The sequence below is a fragment of the Penicillium chrysogenum genome (assembly GCF_028827035.1).
Source record: "Penicillium chrysogenum strain IBT 35668 chromosome Unknown utg000001l_segment0_segment0, whole genome shotgun sequence".
Taxonomy (NCBI): domain Eukaryota; kingdom Fungi; phylum Ascomycota; class Eurotiomycetes; order Eurotiales; family Aspergillaceae; genus Penicillium; species Penicillium chrysogenum.
This window is the reverse complement of record NW_026622749.1, coordinates 5,353,811-5,368,973: the sequence shown is the minus strand read 5'-3', so window position 1 is coordinate 5,368,973 and position 15,163 is coordinate 5,353,811. Positions and strand designations below refer to the sequence as shown.

Genomic DNA, 15,163 nt, shown 5'->3' with positions numbered 1-15,163 from the left:
TAGGACACTCTAATACTCTCTGATGCTCCCTAATACTCTACCTACATATCTCTCTAAGAATCTCTCTAAGATTCTAAGAATTTGAAAATATATTCCCTAGAATAACCCATGTTCAATGCCAATATTTACTGTTACTTATGTGTTTATTATCCGGTACCGAGAAAAAAAAATATAGAGAGAACCGAGCTGAGAGTACCCGTGGGTGTTAGCCTTGGAGTAAGGAAGCGCCGAGGCTGATTCCAAGGTTATCCAATGGAGACTTCCAACTTTGGAAGATTCTCTTATACGATTCCACTTACTACAACATACCTTCGTATTTAAAAGTCAATGATGCAGAGTGTACTCAGTTGCCACATCTCTGATTCTGATTCTGATTCTGATTCCCCACTTCAACGGTTTTGTTAACAATACTGTACGGTGCATGTTTACTTTAATTAAAAAAATACGATCGGCATGGATAATCTTGTTTCCTGCGTCTAGCCCATTGGCATATTAGCTCTCGCCTTGCCCCTGACTGTTTGGTTAGCGCTCGGCCCGATTTCCGCTTAACCAACTCCCAATTTCCCATACAGTACGGAGTACAAATCTATGGAGCAGATGTGTACTACGCTCCAACCATTAGAGGATTTGGATATTCTAGAACTACGGAGTACTGTTTTATAAGAAAACAAGCCAGCAAACCTCTAACAAGATCCGAATATATGCAGCCCAGAGACCGGGCAGAAGAAATGAAATTTCAAAGCGATCACGGGAGACAAATCCAACCATCATCTATTTACGCCATTGATAGCAGATTCCAGACCAAAAAAAAAAGAGAACAGAGTAATGAATATAAAAAGGGACGATGGCCATCACCCCCCAAAAGCTCAAGCACCGGGGAACGCAGATGAGAAACAACAAAAATCAAATCATCACGTGTCCTTATACAAGGTACCAAAACAACAAAGTCGTGACATTGGAAAGGACAAGCCCGCTTCCTTATGTGTTGTTCATATCCCACTTCGGACGTAGAGTGGCCATCATGTCGTCCTTAGTGCCGACCGCCTCGGCCGGCAGACGACTGACACGGTAGTTGCCCATGCGGATATTATTCTGGTGGTGAGCAGACACGACAGTCCGAGCACTGCGAATACTTCCCGCATCACTACCGGCACCCTCGTTCTTGAAACGGGGCGGGGGCACAAAGTCCAGGTTGGTGAACGTGCCGGACTTGCGCAAGGCGTGAGGGCTGGGCATCACGGCGAGCTCGTCAAAGGCAGAGGCCAGTGGCGTGTGGGCTCGCACACCAGGGATATAGGGGCGTACGCCACCCGTGGGTGTCTCAGGGCGGCCCGCACGGCGGTCCTTGAATCCATTGGCCGGGGCAAAGTCCATGGCAGTCATGAGGGAGTCGTCCGTCAACATGTGAGGAGTAGGCAGGATTTGCAGCGGTGAAGGCGGTGGAATCGGTTTCTTGGGACCGCGTGGACCAGGCATACGGCCAGAGGCAGATGAGAAGGCGCGTGGCCCGGGCATACCATTATAGCCAGCAGAGTTGGTAGCCATATGGCGAGCGGCTCCCTGGAAGCGCGGAGGTGCGCGAGGCGGCGGTGTCATCGCGCGACGGGTCATCGGCTCGGCGAATGGAGCAACACCATGAGTGGCATCATAATAGTCGCCAGTAATTGGGTCGTAGATGAAACCAGCATTACCACCACCCTCATAGAACTCGGGCCCGAAGTCCTCGTAGTATGTGGGCTCCTGGCCGTTCTTGCTCTCATCGAAGTACTCCTTGTAGAAGGAGCGAATCCGATTGGCACGCTGTTCTGGGTTGTCGGCGGGGTCCTCTGGGGGCAACGGGCGCAATCCGAGAGTCATCCGGCGGGTATCACGACGGTTATCATATGCCGCATCCAGATTTTGAGGTTCCTCCGGGAGTTCCGGATTCTTGTTATCGTGGCTGAGGGCATTATGTTGCTGGACATCTTCCGTGCCATGGATGTTGACCGTAGGGAGAGTGTATTGTGACTTGCGGTCATCGCCGTAATCACTACTGGTAACAACACTGTCCGGCAGGGAAATACGAGGAAGCTGCGACGCAGGAGCCTGGTTATGGTCCAAGTCTCGTGATTGCGAAGGCTCAGGCAGCGGGAAGTTGAGGCGCTCTTCATGCTGGTTGTTATATGTGTTGCCGTGTGTATTATCTAGTCCGAAATTTAGGCCCAACGAGGAATCCAGATGGGGCAGGGGCTCTGGCGAAGGAATCCGATTGGCGTTGGGACTTCCAATAGCCATGCCAGGTTGCTGTGCAGCAGGTGGATGCGTGACTCCGGGAACTTCCCCAAGGTAGTCATTGTGCTGGTCCAGACTGCGTCCATGCGATTCGATAGGGGAGGAGTACAGCGGCGGGGATGAACGAGACATCCTCTGCGCATTCTGGAGAAGACCTGAATTGCCGTCATCGGCACCTTCGAATCGGGAACCCCTGGGGTATGACCGAATGGAGGCAGTGGCCGGGCGGTACTTGTCATCATCTATTGACATGGAGCGCAGAGACTCCGGGGAATTTTTCAGGCCCGGGGGCATCAGATAAGGGCCCACATCAAGAGACAGGCCTTTGGTATGGGTTGGTTCCGACATCGGGGGCATTCCAGGACCTTTCCTCCTGGTTGCAGGCCCCACTGTATCCATTCCAAAATCGAGAGATTTATGTTTATCCATTGCATCTTCCCGCAGAAGCTTCTTCACATGTCTCCGGTGAAGCACGATGAGGACGACAATAGCACACAGAATGGGAACACCTGCACCTAGGACGACAGGCAAGACCGTTGTTGTCAGATTGCTGGTGGGCTTTTCACCCGTGACCGTGGTAGATGCTTCGGCTCTTGCCACGAGTGAGGGAAGCTCGGTGGCTATAGAGGAGGTACTGGGGACCAAAAATGGCAATCGATGTGGAGGGATGACATCCCGACGAACGTGGTTTCGCATCACCAAGCCGGCATGGTGAGCATGAGGCATAGTCGATGTAGTCTGGTCTATGCGAATAAACCCGACTTCTGTCTGGAACGTGAAGACCGGTCGACACGTTTAAAAAGGCGATCGCCGCTCGAGATTGATGCTCGTCATTTAAATTTCACACAATTGAAAAAAAAATCACGAATATCTGAAATAAAAAGAGCGTAAGAGGTGTAGCAATGTAAAGGAGTGTATAGGACTAGGTCCCCAAAAAGAGTGGCGGCCAGCAGCCAAAAGAGAATGAATATGAGTTGGATAAAGAGAGAGAGAGAAGAAAAGAGGAGAAGGAGAAGTGAGTTCTAGAATAGTGGACTAGCGCCAATATTATACAGAGACTTTGGTATTGTACTCTGTACCTATGTAAGTACAGGTCTATCTCCGCATCTTCCCCTGAGTCTTAATTTAGAACAACCCTAAATACCCTAAATCCATATTGTAATTATGGACTGTTATTGTTATTGTTATTGTTTTTGTCTGTTTATTCCCCTGATCTTTTAACCATGTAATATCCACTACTCCTAATGTAAGACCAAATGCAGCAAGCAAGGCGAGGGTAAGACACCTCCAAGATATGGGACCATGTACTAGCGTCAGGAACCCGCCTTCTCAGCCAATCGCTGAACGGCTGCCCCTGAGTTGGGAAGTTGCCCAGGTGGACACCAAAAGTGGCTGTACCTAGGTATCTTGTTTATTACGAACGTTCACTGTTTTCTGTATCTTCCATGTAAGGGCACAAGGGGGCTTTTCTTGTTTTTCATTTCTTTTTCCTTTTCTTCCTACTTGTATATGCTCCAAGCCAATGCCAAGCCCTGGCTCTTCACATTGGCTAATGCTTAATCTGTAGCAAAAGGGAATAATAAACCTATATGGAGTACTACACCGTACTTTATATATAAAGAGATCAATAGTCAATTGATTCAATACAAGCTGATTTTGAGGCTGTAATTTCTGCTTCAAGATGAGACGCCGGTGTAGCCCCCCTCATTTCCAGCCCCGGATAATACTCGGAATACTCGGATTAACGATACTACGTCTTACCCTTATCGTACATATGTACTCCGTATACGAGTACCTTCCAGCTTCTATATACTGTTGTTAGGAATTATCTCCTCCGTCGCTGCACCGAGTTCACTTCTTCATTTGCCATTCGATTCCATCTACTCTTAACATGTCTTGTTAGCTCAACTTCTCTCAAGGGAAACCTCTACACACATATGTACCCATAAGTCATAATCTATAACAGCATTCATTACGAATAAACAGATTTACGCCGGGCTAAGTGTAGGCTATCCAGATACTCGTGGAAGATGTGCTATAAAATGTCTTGTCTTGGCTTGGTGACGCGCTACGAAAGACTTGCATAGCCACAAAACGTCTCTATGGAACACATCAGATATATGTACGGAGTATATCAATCAAGAGTGAACACCGGTTGGAACTCGTTAGATACCTTGATTTATCTAGTACGGAGAGATGGGGGCGGCTGCTTTCTTAGGGTGAATTCTCGAGATGATATCCACGCTTTCTCAACATATATATCGGTCCCAACAGTTAGGTAGACGAGGATTCCTCGATCAAACCTTCGGACTCAGATCAATCATTCACCTCTAAAACCAACCAATATAACCATAGAGGACAGACCTGGTTCCTCATGTATTGGATGCCGATATATATCGCAAAGATTGAAGATGGGTCGTGGAGAGTTCGACTATCATGGGAAGCGAATCTCGACTGTACTAGACACAGTATAGATTCCCTGAACCACATTTGAAAGCTACTGGGCACATTATAAAATCAATAGCCCCCGGGAACTTGCCCGAGGCGTGACGGAATTCCTCAATATCCTCTGAGATCATAATATATTTGCGTCGTGGCGCTTTCCGAAACCCCGAACAATACTAGTAGTGTTTGCTTGTGTACTATTGTTTATTCCGTTCAGGAACGCTAAGATCATTTTCCGTTTAGTCTGGATAATATGAAGATTACTGGTTGGGTTCATTTCTGTATTAGACTTAGACACAGGATGGCAAGTTCATAGAATTGCCCTTCAGGGCTTGTCCCCGGGTTAATCATCACATCTGGGGTTCATTGCTTTTCATTTTGCCTGGTATGGGGTCTTCATTTGAAAACATCATCAGAGAACAGATCGTCCCCTTTCGAAGGAATCCTCCGTGATTAGTACAGCGCAATTAGGAAATATGAGCTGCGCAAATATGAAACATGGATGAAAGGAATGGGAAGACGGCAGCAGAGAAAATGGAAGGTCATGGGCCCCATGGGCACTCGTATGTGTGGGATGCACACATGAAAGGGAAAGGAAAAACCGTATTGTTGGCAATGTACATGGGGGTAGAGTTGTACACGAGAATGGAAAAGAAAAAAAGGTAATGGCGTTTTGCGTCAGATCGCACTGGAAAGAAATAGACGGAATCCTCCGAGATCGTGCAGGGAGTAAACATTAGGAAGCATGAAGAAGATGGTCATGCAAATGATCTTCAGGTGTTTTGGGGCTCATCTCATGGGTTGTGGTTGGCGGATAGAAGATAATGAGAGGGAGTGAGTATTGCGATGTGGTGGACGAAAAGAAATGAAAAGTTGATTAGGACATGTCAGCCAGCGCTGCCTCAAAGCTGGCAATATCATCGTGAGATGGTTTGTCGAAAATGCGTCGGAATGGCGGGTCTTGGAAATCCTGCGGGCTGGTTGCTACCCCGTCTGCTTTGCGAATAACTTCCTTCAACGCACGCGTCACCACACCCGCACGAACCACCAAATTTTTCAGAGAGGAAGTATCAAACGGAAGCTTCTTTGCACGTGATGCCAATTCTAACCCATTAAAAGCTGAAGAGGGCTCCTGTTGGCGAGGCTGGAGGATATCAAGTACGGATTTGGACTTTGGGGAGTCCCTTGCAAGCTGAGCGAGGGGCAACGTGGGTTCGGAATTTTCACCACGGGGTACGTCCCATAAAACATCGCTGTTTCGCTTTGACGACGCATTAAGGCCGTCATCGTCAGATTCATCAAAACTGAAAGTGAGAGACTGTGGAGATCCTGGCGGCGAGCGACGCTCCTCTTCATCATCAATGGTAGCAAGGTTCACGATCTGCTCCGCTTCTGCCCACAGTTCACTGGATGGTCCGTTGACAACCCCTAGGACGTTTGCTTGATGCCGAAGGCGTTTCAATTCCTCCACCAGCAGCGTCAGTTCTTGAACCTGCCCAAACTGACCACGAAGACTTGCTTGACGCTCTAGAATTGCCTTGGGAACAGTCATGCTCTGGCGATTGATATCAGGTTCAACAAGCGGTTTGTTTTCGGCGACAGGTGTGTCCTCCGACTCGTCAAAGTCAAAATCACTATCCCAATCTTCACTGACACCCTTACTGCCCAAGCCCCAAGTACCAAACTTGCCGGAAGTTTGACGCGACTCGTTGATGGGAAGCTCACTAGCGACTGGAACACTCTGGCTCCTAAGATGGACGGTGGATGGTGCTTTCCGGCAAACAGCCCGACTGTTTCTATCAATAACGCCCTCGTGCTTCCCCTGCATGGTCCTGGGACGTGTCCCGGAGTCCGAAGTTTCACGGTTAGGGTGCGTTTGTTCAGACCAGTCAAAGATGTTTGTCTTTTTGTTGATATCCGAATCCAACTCGCCCATAAACGATCCAGGCATATCATTATCTGCACCAACACGCAACTCGGGCTCCTCAGCATATTTCGCCAATGAACGGGTCAAAGAAGATGGAAAACAATCACGGTCATCGCTCGGAAGCGCTCCAATCATGCTGAGAGCATCATCGTCAGGAATAGACGGATTCTCACCCATGGATGTTTGAACCAAAGGAGGGGCCGACAGAAGCGGATCAGTGAACAATTGGGGATCCTTGTCCAGAGACCGGGCGGCGAAGGAACCCCGCGGGAGGAGAGACTCCAAGGTCGTGGCTTCTTCATTCGCCAAGCTCGTACCTGCTTTGTCAAACATCGTCTCAATTCGCAGCCCCTTCGCTCCACTGCGATTGGTCTCACGTGTGCGGACAGAGTCCCAATAGTCCGACATCATGTCCGTCTCATAGCCATCGCTCGATGTAAACACTCGCGTGGCATCGGAGCCAATGAGGGTTGAAGCCGGATCGGAACCTGAGATCGAAAATCCCTTGGGACGACGGCGAAGAGAACCATAAGTTTGACCACCAGGACGAGATGCTTGCTGCCAGGCCGACAGGGCGACTGCATCCGAGGTCATTTGACGTGAACCGGCTCGAGATCCCAAGCCAACGTTATAGTCCTGCGATACCGATCGGGGACCAACTTGAGACCGTCTTTCCAAAGCCGAATCAGCCCAACCAGGTTGCGAAATGGGATAAGGGGCGCGGAACACGCTAGGATCAGTAATGTTGCGCCGCGGTTCGGGCTCCGGGGAACTCGGAATAGTGACATTATTTTCTTCCTGGGAGAGTTCCGAAGGAGGGACTGAGAAGGTCCTCCCTTTCACTCGCTTCAGAGAGCCGCCGCGAACGAGTCCCATAATCGGTGTCCCGTGTGCGGTAACTGTGTTTGCCATGACAATTTTCGGCTCGATTTTCGGCTCAACATCGTTGACCGAGTATGACTGCCTATGGCCAGATCTTTCTGCTGGCTGTTCCGGGGCGACTGGCTGCTTGGGACCGAACTCAGAGGGGGCCGTTTGGAACGGATTGTGGAATTCAATTGGAGTATGAGGCACTGATCTGTCGTCCCGGGGTGCAGCAGTCGTGGGTGAGATCACATTAGCCATAACCAACGCAGGAAGAGCGCCCTGGTCAGACACAATCTGGCGTACGCTCTGAACCTTTGGTGCAGTGGAGGTCGAGAATCTGCGCGAAAGTCTCTCTGCTAATTTGCCGCCCTTGGGAACAAAGAACGGCGTCCAACGCTTCTGTTTATCGAGCTCGAATTCCTCGATCGTTGGACCTTCGACAGGAGCCTTCGGAAAATACGTATCGAAATCGGTTGTTAAAGGGGTCTGGAGGATCATCGACTCCGACCTCTGGTGACTAGTGGCAGGCCTGCGCAGCGCAGCCGGCGATGGTCCACAAATGGGGTTCAGGGTGAGAGCATACGTGGTTGTATGCTGCGAAGTCGGTCGCTTCACCAATTTGTTGGCAGGTCTTCGCTGACGCGGCGAGTGAGAAATGAGTGGACTTGTAGACCCATTGAACGAGGGCGTTGCTGGGCTACTTGCGGTCGGGGTTTCAGCTGGGAAGGAGGCCATCGACAGCCGTCGCAGCCAACCGGTGGATGGCCGCCGGGTATGTGTTCCGACTGACGAGTCTGTCGACTCATGTTCCGGAATTCGCAGAGGTGGATTTGTGAGTGTCTGACCCCGACGGCGCCGTCGCGCACCGCTGAAAGACAAGGGCGCTTTCGACAGATCTGATCCTTGGCTTCCCTGAGAGCTTTCCTCTTCCTTTGCGGCAAGCCACTCGGCGGCCGGACTTCGAGATGGAATGGCGGTCTTCGGCCGGGCAACATCCGCGGTCGGTTCAGTGTTGACAGAGAGCGGCTCGGGAATACCTTGAGCGTGAGTCTTCCGTCGAAAGAGGCTAGGCCTTTGAGTCCGTTCTGCGCGACCGAGCGCGAGGCCGGTAGGAGCTATTCCGACGGTGCTTAATGCACAGAGCTAGAAGCGCCAGTCAGTGAAGGTTCCGAAGCGACCCGGCCGCCGTTGTGCAAGCGCTTCCGGGTCTCGTTTTCCAATTCTGCGTTGACTTGGAAGACTTACAGTTGATATGTGATCCATGTTCAGAGGACGCCGCGAAGGATGTCAAGCACCCCGACGATCAGCTCCAGGTGGACAAGCTCCGTGAATGACATTCCAGATGGATGCAAAACACGGAAGAGTATCGAGCAAAATGCGAATGGGATAGATGGAGGTGGGGACTGCGCGGTCGGATGTGAGGGAGAGGGACTGCGCTGCCTCACCTAGGCCACGATTGACGTTCGAGACAAAGCGACAAAAGGAAAGGAAAGGAAAGGAGAAAAAAAGAATGAATGGGAAACGCCGAGCAAAGCCTCCGAGAAAACTAAGATGCCTCTACCCCCTGGGAGGCCGAGTGAAGGAGAGCACCAGATGAAGTGGATGTGACCCGGGGAAATCAAACAACAACACACGGGGATTATCAGCTCCCGCCGTGCGCACGCTAGGAGCACCTCCAATAACTCCCCCTCGTTGGATCCTTTTTGGATTTATTCGATATTATGTCAATTATGGAGTACATCGATGTACTTGGAAGTTGGCATTCATTTCAAGGTTCAAAATTGGAGGGAAAAAGCTAGCAAGATCATGCCTTGACCAAAACAAAACACTAACATTCATAGGCTTGCACTGTCCCGAGAGAAATACCCCGATTTGCACTTCTACGACGGGGCAGCACGAAACGGTACTAGCTCTTGTGCACGATCCTGCAGGTGTTATTGCAAATGCAGAATGCAGCCGAGAAGAGGATTTGGCGCCAAGTTGGCAGATATCCCTTGCGGCTCACATTTGCATTGGCGTCATAGTCCAGAACTTTTCAAACCGGAGAAGTCCGTTTCTGAGTGGCCGGATATTGTAAAGAACAGGGAAAGAAGCTAGTACAAAGGGCTCCAAAGCCATGCGATCCAGAATTCCCCACATATCTGGTTTTGGCTGGCTGAGATCGCGTCTTCGGCCCCTAGACTAGGATCGTTAGTAAGATCGTGAAATGGCCGATCGGTGTCCACTGGTGTATCCTATGAACGGCCAGGTGTACTCCTATGGTGAACCATAGTTCAGCGATATTAACATCTGAACAGATGCCTCGGTTTCATTGGGATATCCATGATATCCATGATATCCACGGTGGAAGCAGTTAAGCTGTCATTCTGTACTCCGCACATAGTATGGATACAAAGTTGGGTCTTCTTCTTCTTCTTCTTCTTCTTCTTCTTCTTCTTCTTTTTCTTCTTCTTCTTCTTCTTTTTTTTTTAATTTTAATTTTTTCCAGATCTACTTTCAACTAACTTGACTCTTCTAGAATGGAATATCATCCGATAAAGAATTGACTCGAAAAAAGAAGCACTGCGAGGCTCAATGTCAGGGCTCCAGCAAGTATCCTGTACCTTGCAAAAAGTGTTATATTGAAGAACGTGATGACTTCAAAAGAGATGAGATTTGACCTGTTCGATGCGCAAATTAACCCGATGTAGTACCCGGAGCTATTGTTTCTTGTTGACATCGTCATATAACACTCCACTCTGTTCCGCTATTTCCCAGTCTTTTCCACTTTGCAAATGAAAAAGGAACCCTCGTGGGTCGTGAACCACAGTTCATCACTCCGAATTCCTGCTTCCTGCTTTTGCTGGCAGTTAGTTAACCGTCGATAGCGTATCAAAGAGTGGGGGAAGAAGCACCTCGTGTTTCAAGCTCTTGAAAATTTTTAATTTGAGGTTTTCTTTTTCTTTCTTTCTTTCTTTCTTTTTTTTTTCCCTAAAAAGTCAGTCTAGGCCGATCCCTACATAAGACCCGAAGTTATAGCGATCGGCATATCCAATCATTCAGTTTGGAAGGTCAATATATGGAACTTCGATGGAGTACAATATACGGAGTACTCCGTTCGGTACAGTTCCTTGGTCGTCTTATGTGTCCCGTGTGAACTGTACATACCTACGAAGTATGTAACTATAACTATGAACCAATACTTTTGTGTTTCTTCTCTGCCATCACCCATTATATCGTTGGCTGCAGTGACCTGCAGACCGGAACAAGATATGTATTCCCTGCACTGTTGGATGACCTTGAAAGGTTTCGAAAGGTTTCTTGACTATCCATGAAAAGGAATCACATAAAAAAAAAAAAAAGTACGATTCAACCTTGACTCTGGAGCTGAACTGTCGACCTTTCGAATTTCGGCAGATTTGCCCAGTAAGCCCGTGCTTTGCATTTTCTGACTTGTGCGTGAAGTGCGGAAATTACACATGTACTTTTTGAACTTCTTCCAGCAACCAAGCTGGTATAACTTCATCTAGCAGTTCACGATTAACCACTACCTTTGTGCTTTTCGAGTTTCATTTTACTGGTCAAATGCAACTTCTCCCAACATGAAACTGCCTATGAAACTGCCTATGAAACACCTGCAGTCTACAAAGACCATCCATGGATCTAATCTAGGTAATTTAGTCAGAGTCCAGTTGTTGATGCAGAATATCATAGTCAGGCCACATCTTTCACGTCACCGTCCATGTCTATCGCTATTATCTGCACGGAGTAGCCGAAACATCTCTAGACCAGACAGTCAAATCTGGGTCTTGCTTATTCTTATCGCAAAGCCTCGTATTGCTTATCAACCCATGACCGGGGAGACGGCAGGAGCTGAGGTCGATCATTATGCTACGTCTACTCCGTACTTTATCTGCTCAAGGGTTTCCCATTGGGGTTGTGTGACATTCGGGTGATCTGATGCTTGTTTCCCGCAAGTCTATCACAAACGCCAATGTGATTCAGAATTTGACCATCTGCGTTCAATCAACGAGTCGGCCGGGAACCTGCTGAAGTGAGGTTAATTCACCTCAGCAACCTCTCTTTCGCAATGGCTCCGATTTAAATTTCCAGTATTTGGAAAGACCCCTCAGGGATCATTCAAGCATTGCATCCTTAATGTTCTTGGCGTGTGCCATATGGAGGAGATTCATAGGTAGGTCACCGTAGGTGAGTGGATGTCCTCACATAGTACCAATCGCTCACACTGTACCTTATGAAAATATCTTAATGCTAGAGGAATTTGATACCAAAAACTGTATCAAAAAAGAAATAGTATCAATGCTATGTACACCTGCTCGCTAGTGTAGATGGATGCCTTGCCTTCAACTTCATGCAGAGACTAGCAATACACAGCCAGTCAACTTCCTTCGATACCGCTTTTACTTAACAATTTGGAGTTAATTACTTTTAAAGCAAAACTATGGTCATATAGTTCGGTGTTGAAGTTGCAGAAATCACTTGACTAACTATACTGTGATGTAGTAGCCGCAAATATATGGGAAAGAATAATCATCTAGCTATCTCTCGTTCATTTTGGCATTCCCCACAGTGCAGGACCAAAGTTTACATTAGTTAATATTCAATGTCTGTCGCAGAATTTTGTAACATTGAAGCTTCCAACCTTGGAACCTTGGTTTCTACCTCAAGTTGTCTAGAAAATGACAAACTCGCGTGTCACGTGACCTTATCGATAACACACACCCAAAAATCCGCCACTATTCACGATGGGGACATCAATTCCAGAACTCCACAAATTCTTGACGTCGGAGCTTCCTGAACCTCGGTGTGGCGCACGTTCTCTTGAGCCTGGCAAGATGGAGTCTGAACTGCAGTCCCAGATCCCTGGTCTCGACCACATCATTACCGAATACTCAGTGGTACGTATCTCCCCACATATGCGCGGCGGAGGATTGTGAGTCCATTGAAGCTGACTATTTGAACAGGGTTACCTGACCCACGCCGCAAACCTCTATGTCGACGACGCCTGTGCCGAGTCCCCCTTGACAGAGGCCGCCGAATCTGTGACCGAGCTCCTAGTCTCCGCTTCGGGAGATTTCTCCCCGCAAAACTACGAAGCGATTGGCAACTTAGTTACGAGGTTCATCACCACGCTGAGCTCCTCCGATGGCGACCCAGAGCGGAGGCAAATGCCCTTCAAGGCCAAGAAACTTGAACAGACCATCAATGTCGGCGCGCAGCGGAACATGTCTTCTACACTGGGTCTGACTGGAAACACAGTCGACTTGGAATCCGCCAATGCTAGAAAGATGGAGTCCAAGGTGGACAAGAAGAAGCTTGAGAAGGCCGAGCGCAAGATCCGCGCCAAGCAGGATAAGAAGTCCATGAAGAATGTCACCTACGAAGCTTCCCGTCTGCTCAACCAGCCTGATGAGGCTATGTCCTACGAAGAGTTCTTCATGGCTGTCAACCCTCTTCAAATGGGCTCCGACTCTCAGGCCAAGAGTAAGGACATTAAGTTGGATAACATCGATATCTCGATCAGTGGCCTGCGCATTCTGACAGATGCTGCCTTCACACTCGCTTATGGTCGTCGTTACGGTCTCGTTGGTCAGAACGGTATCGGTAAATCTACACTTTTGCGTGCTCTCAGTCGCAGAGAAATCCCGATCCCGACCCACGTTTCTATTCTTCACGTTGAGCAAGAGGTATGTTCAAATTCAAGCTCGGTTTCTTTTTCTCTTACTGACTTCTCTTCTTTTTTTTTTACCATAGATTACCGGTGACGATACACCAGCTTTACAAGCAGTGTTGGATGCCGATGTGTGGCGGAAACATCTTCTCTCAGAGCAAGCGGTTAGTCAAGTCATAGGATATCACAGCAGCATATTCACTAACGTCCATTTAGAAAATTTCAGAACAACTGGCGGCCATCGAAGAAGAAAGATCCTCATTGGCGGATACTTCGAAGGATGCCGCTAGACTCGACGAGCAACGAGAGGGTCTGGATATCACATTGAGCGATATTTATGGGAAGCTTTCAGAAATGGAGTCTGACAAGGCCGAATCCCGTGCGGCCAGTATCTTGGCTGGTCTTGGTTTCTCCCAAGAGCGCCAGCAGTACGCCACCAAGACCTTCTCCGGAGGTTGGAGAATGCGTTTGTCTCTCGCACGAGCTCTATTCTGCGAGCCAGATTTGCTTTTGCTTGACGGTATGGAGCACTGGTCTCTTTATTCCACACCCTACTGACATCTCACAGAACCGTCTAACATGTTGGATGTTCCGTCAATTACTTTCCTTTCCAACTACCTTCAAGGTTACCCTAGCACAGTCCTTGTGGTTTCTCACGATCGTGCATTTTTGAACGAAGTCGCTACGGATATTATCCACCAGCACTCCGAGAGGTTGGATTACTACAGAGGTGCTAACTTCGGTAAGTTACACGAAACCCCACGACTACGAATAGCTCTAACAATTTGTAGAATCCTTTTATGCAACCAAAGAGGAGCGCCGGAAGACTGCTAAGCGTGAATACGAGAAGCAAATGGGCGAGAGAGCACACTTGCAAGGTTTGCCACCCCTTCCACCTTGTCATAGGGACTGTGTTAACGATCATCATCAGCATTTATTGATAAGTTCCGATACAACGCCGCGAAGTCCTCTGAGGCACAGTCAAGAATCAAGAAGCTTGAGCGCATGCCGGTCCTTGAAGCTCCAGAGGCCGAGTACACCGTGCACTTCGCGTTCCCTGGAGTCGAGAAGCTTTCACCACCCATTGTCCAGATGTCCGATGTTTGCTTCGGCTACACCAAGGACAAGCCCCTTCTCAGGGATGTCGATCTGGACGTTCAACTTGATTCGCGTATTGGAATTGTCGGACCTAACGGTGCTGGTAAGACCACAGTTCTGAAACTACTCACCAACCAGCTTGAGCCAACAAGCGGTCTCATCTCCACAAACTCGAGACTGCGCATTGGGTTCTTTGCCCAACATCACGTCGATGCTCTGGACATGACTACCAGTGCAGTCGGCTTCATGACCAAGACATACCCCGGTAAAACCGACGAAGAGTACCGACGACACCTGGGAGCGTAGGTTTATCCAAACCACCTGCATCTACTGCATTGACTAATTCTCATCTTATAGGTTTGGTATCACTGGTACAACCGGTCTCCAACGTATGGAACTGCTGTCTGGAGGTCAGAAATCTCGTGTTGCATTCGCTTGCTTGTCCTTGACCAATCCTCATATCCTTGTTCTTGACGAACCCTCCAATCACTTGGATATCGAGGGTATGGATGCCCTGTCGGATGCACTCCGGGTGTTCGAGGGTGGTGTGGTGATGGTTTCCCACGATGTGACCATGTTGCAGAATGTCTGCACCAGTCTCTGGGTTTGTGACGGCGGTACGGTTCACAAGTTCGACGGCACCGTCAACGCCTACAAGAAGAAGATCGCCGCACAGGCTGATGCTGCCGGTGTTGTGGCTAAACACTAGGGTAGGAGGGCTACATGTACAGATTAATGCCGCAAAAGCTATGAATATCCCGCATGAATCTACATTATGACCATTATTGTTATTTCTTGCAGCCTACATACACACGTATTTTTGTTTTCGCTCTACCTGAAAGGTTAGGCCTTCATTCAACTCCAGTTCGTATAACTACAAAGAG

The 15,163-nt window shown here is 48.7% G+C and overlaps 3 protein-coding genes across 3 annotated transcripts; 1 reads left to right on the top strand and 2 right to left on the bottom strand.

Moving 5' to 3' along the window:
* Window positions 1-978: 978 nt before the first annotated feature.
* N7489_002120 (uncharacterized protein) lies at window positions 979-2,997 on the bottom strand (the record flags this gene model as incomplete). The annotated part of the gene is made up of 1 exon (XM_056707875.1): window positions 979-2,997. The coding sequence occupies one exon, from the start codon at window positions 2,995-2,997 to the stop codon at window positions 979-981; it is 2,019 nt and encodes a 672-aa protein (XP_056572177.1).
* A 2,596-nt stretch (window positions 2,998-5,593) lies between these two features.
* On the bottom strand, window positions 5,594-8,773 carry N7489_002119 (uncharacterized protein; the record flags this gene model as incomplete). The annotated part of the gene is made up of 2 exons (XM_056707874.1): window positions 5,594-8,653; window positions 8,756-8,773. 2 exons carry the CDS (start codon window positions 8,771-8,773, stop codon window positions 5,594-5,596), a joined length of 3,078 nt encoding a protein of 1,025 aa, XP_056572176.1.
* A 3,482-nt stretch (window positions 8,774-12,255) lies between these two features.
* N7489_002118 (putative AAA family ATPase GCN20) lies at window positions 12,256-14,988 on the top strand (the record flags this gene model as incomplete). Its single annotated transcript, XM_056707873.1, has 8 exons — window positions 12,256-12,408; window positions 12,475-13,197; window positions 13,265-13,345; window positions 13,398-13,701; window positions 13,750-13,923; window positions 13,973-14,059; window positions 14,113-14,581; window positions 14,637-14,988. 8 exons carry the CDS (start codon window positions 12,256-12,258, stop codon window positions 14,986-14,988), a joined length of 2,343 nt encoding a protein of 780 aa, XP_056572175.1.
* Between the last annotated feature and the right edge of the window lie 175 nt (window positions 14,989-15,163).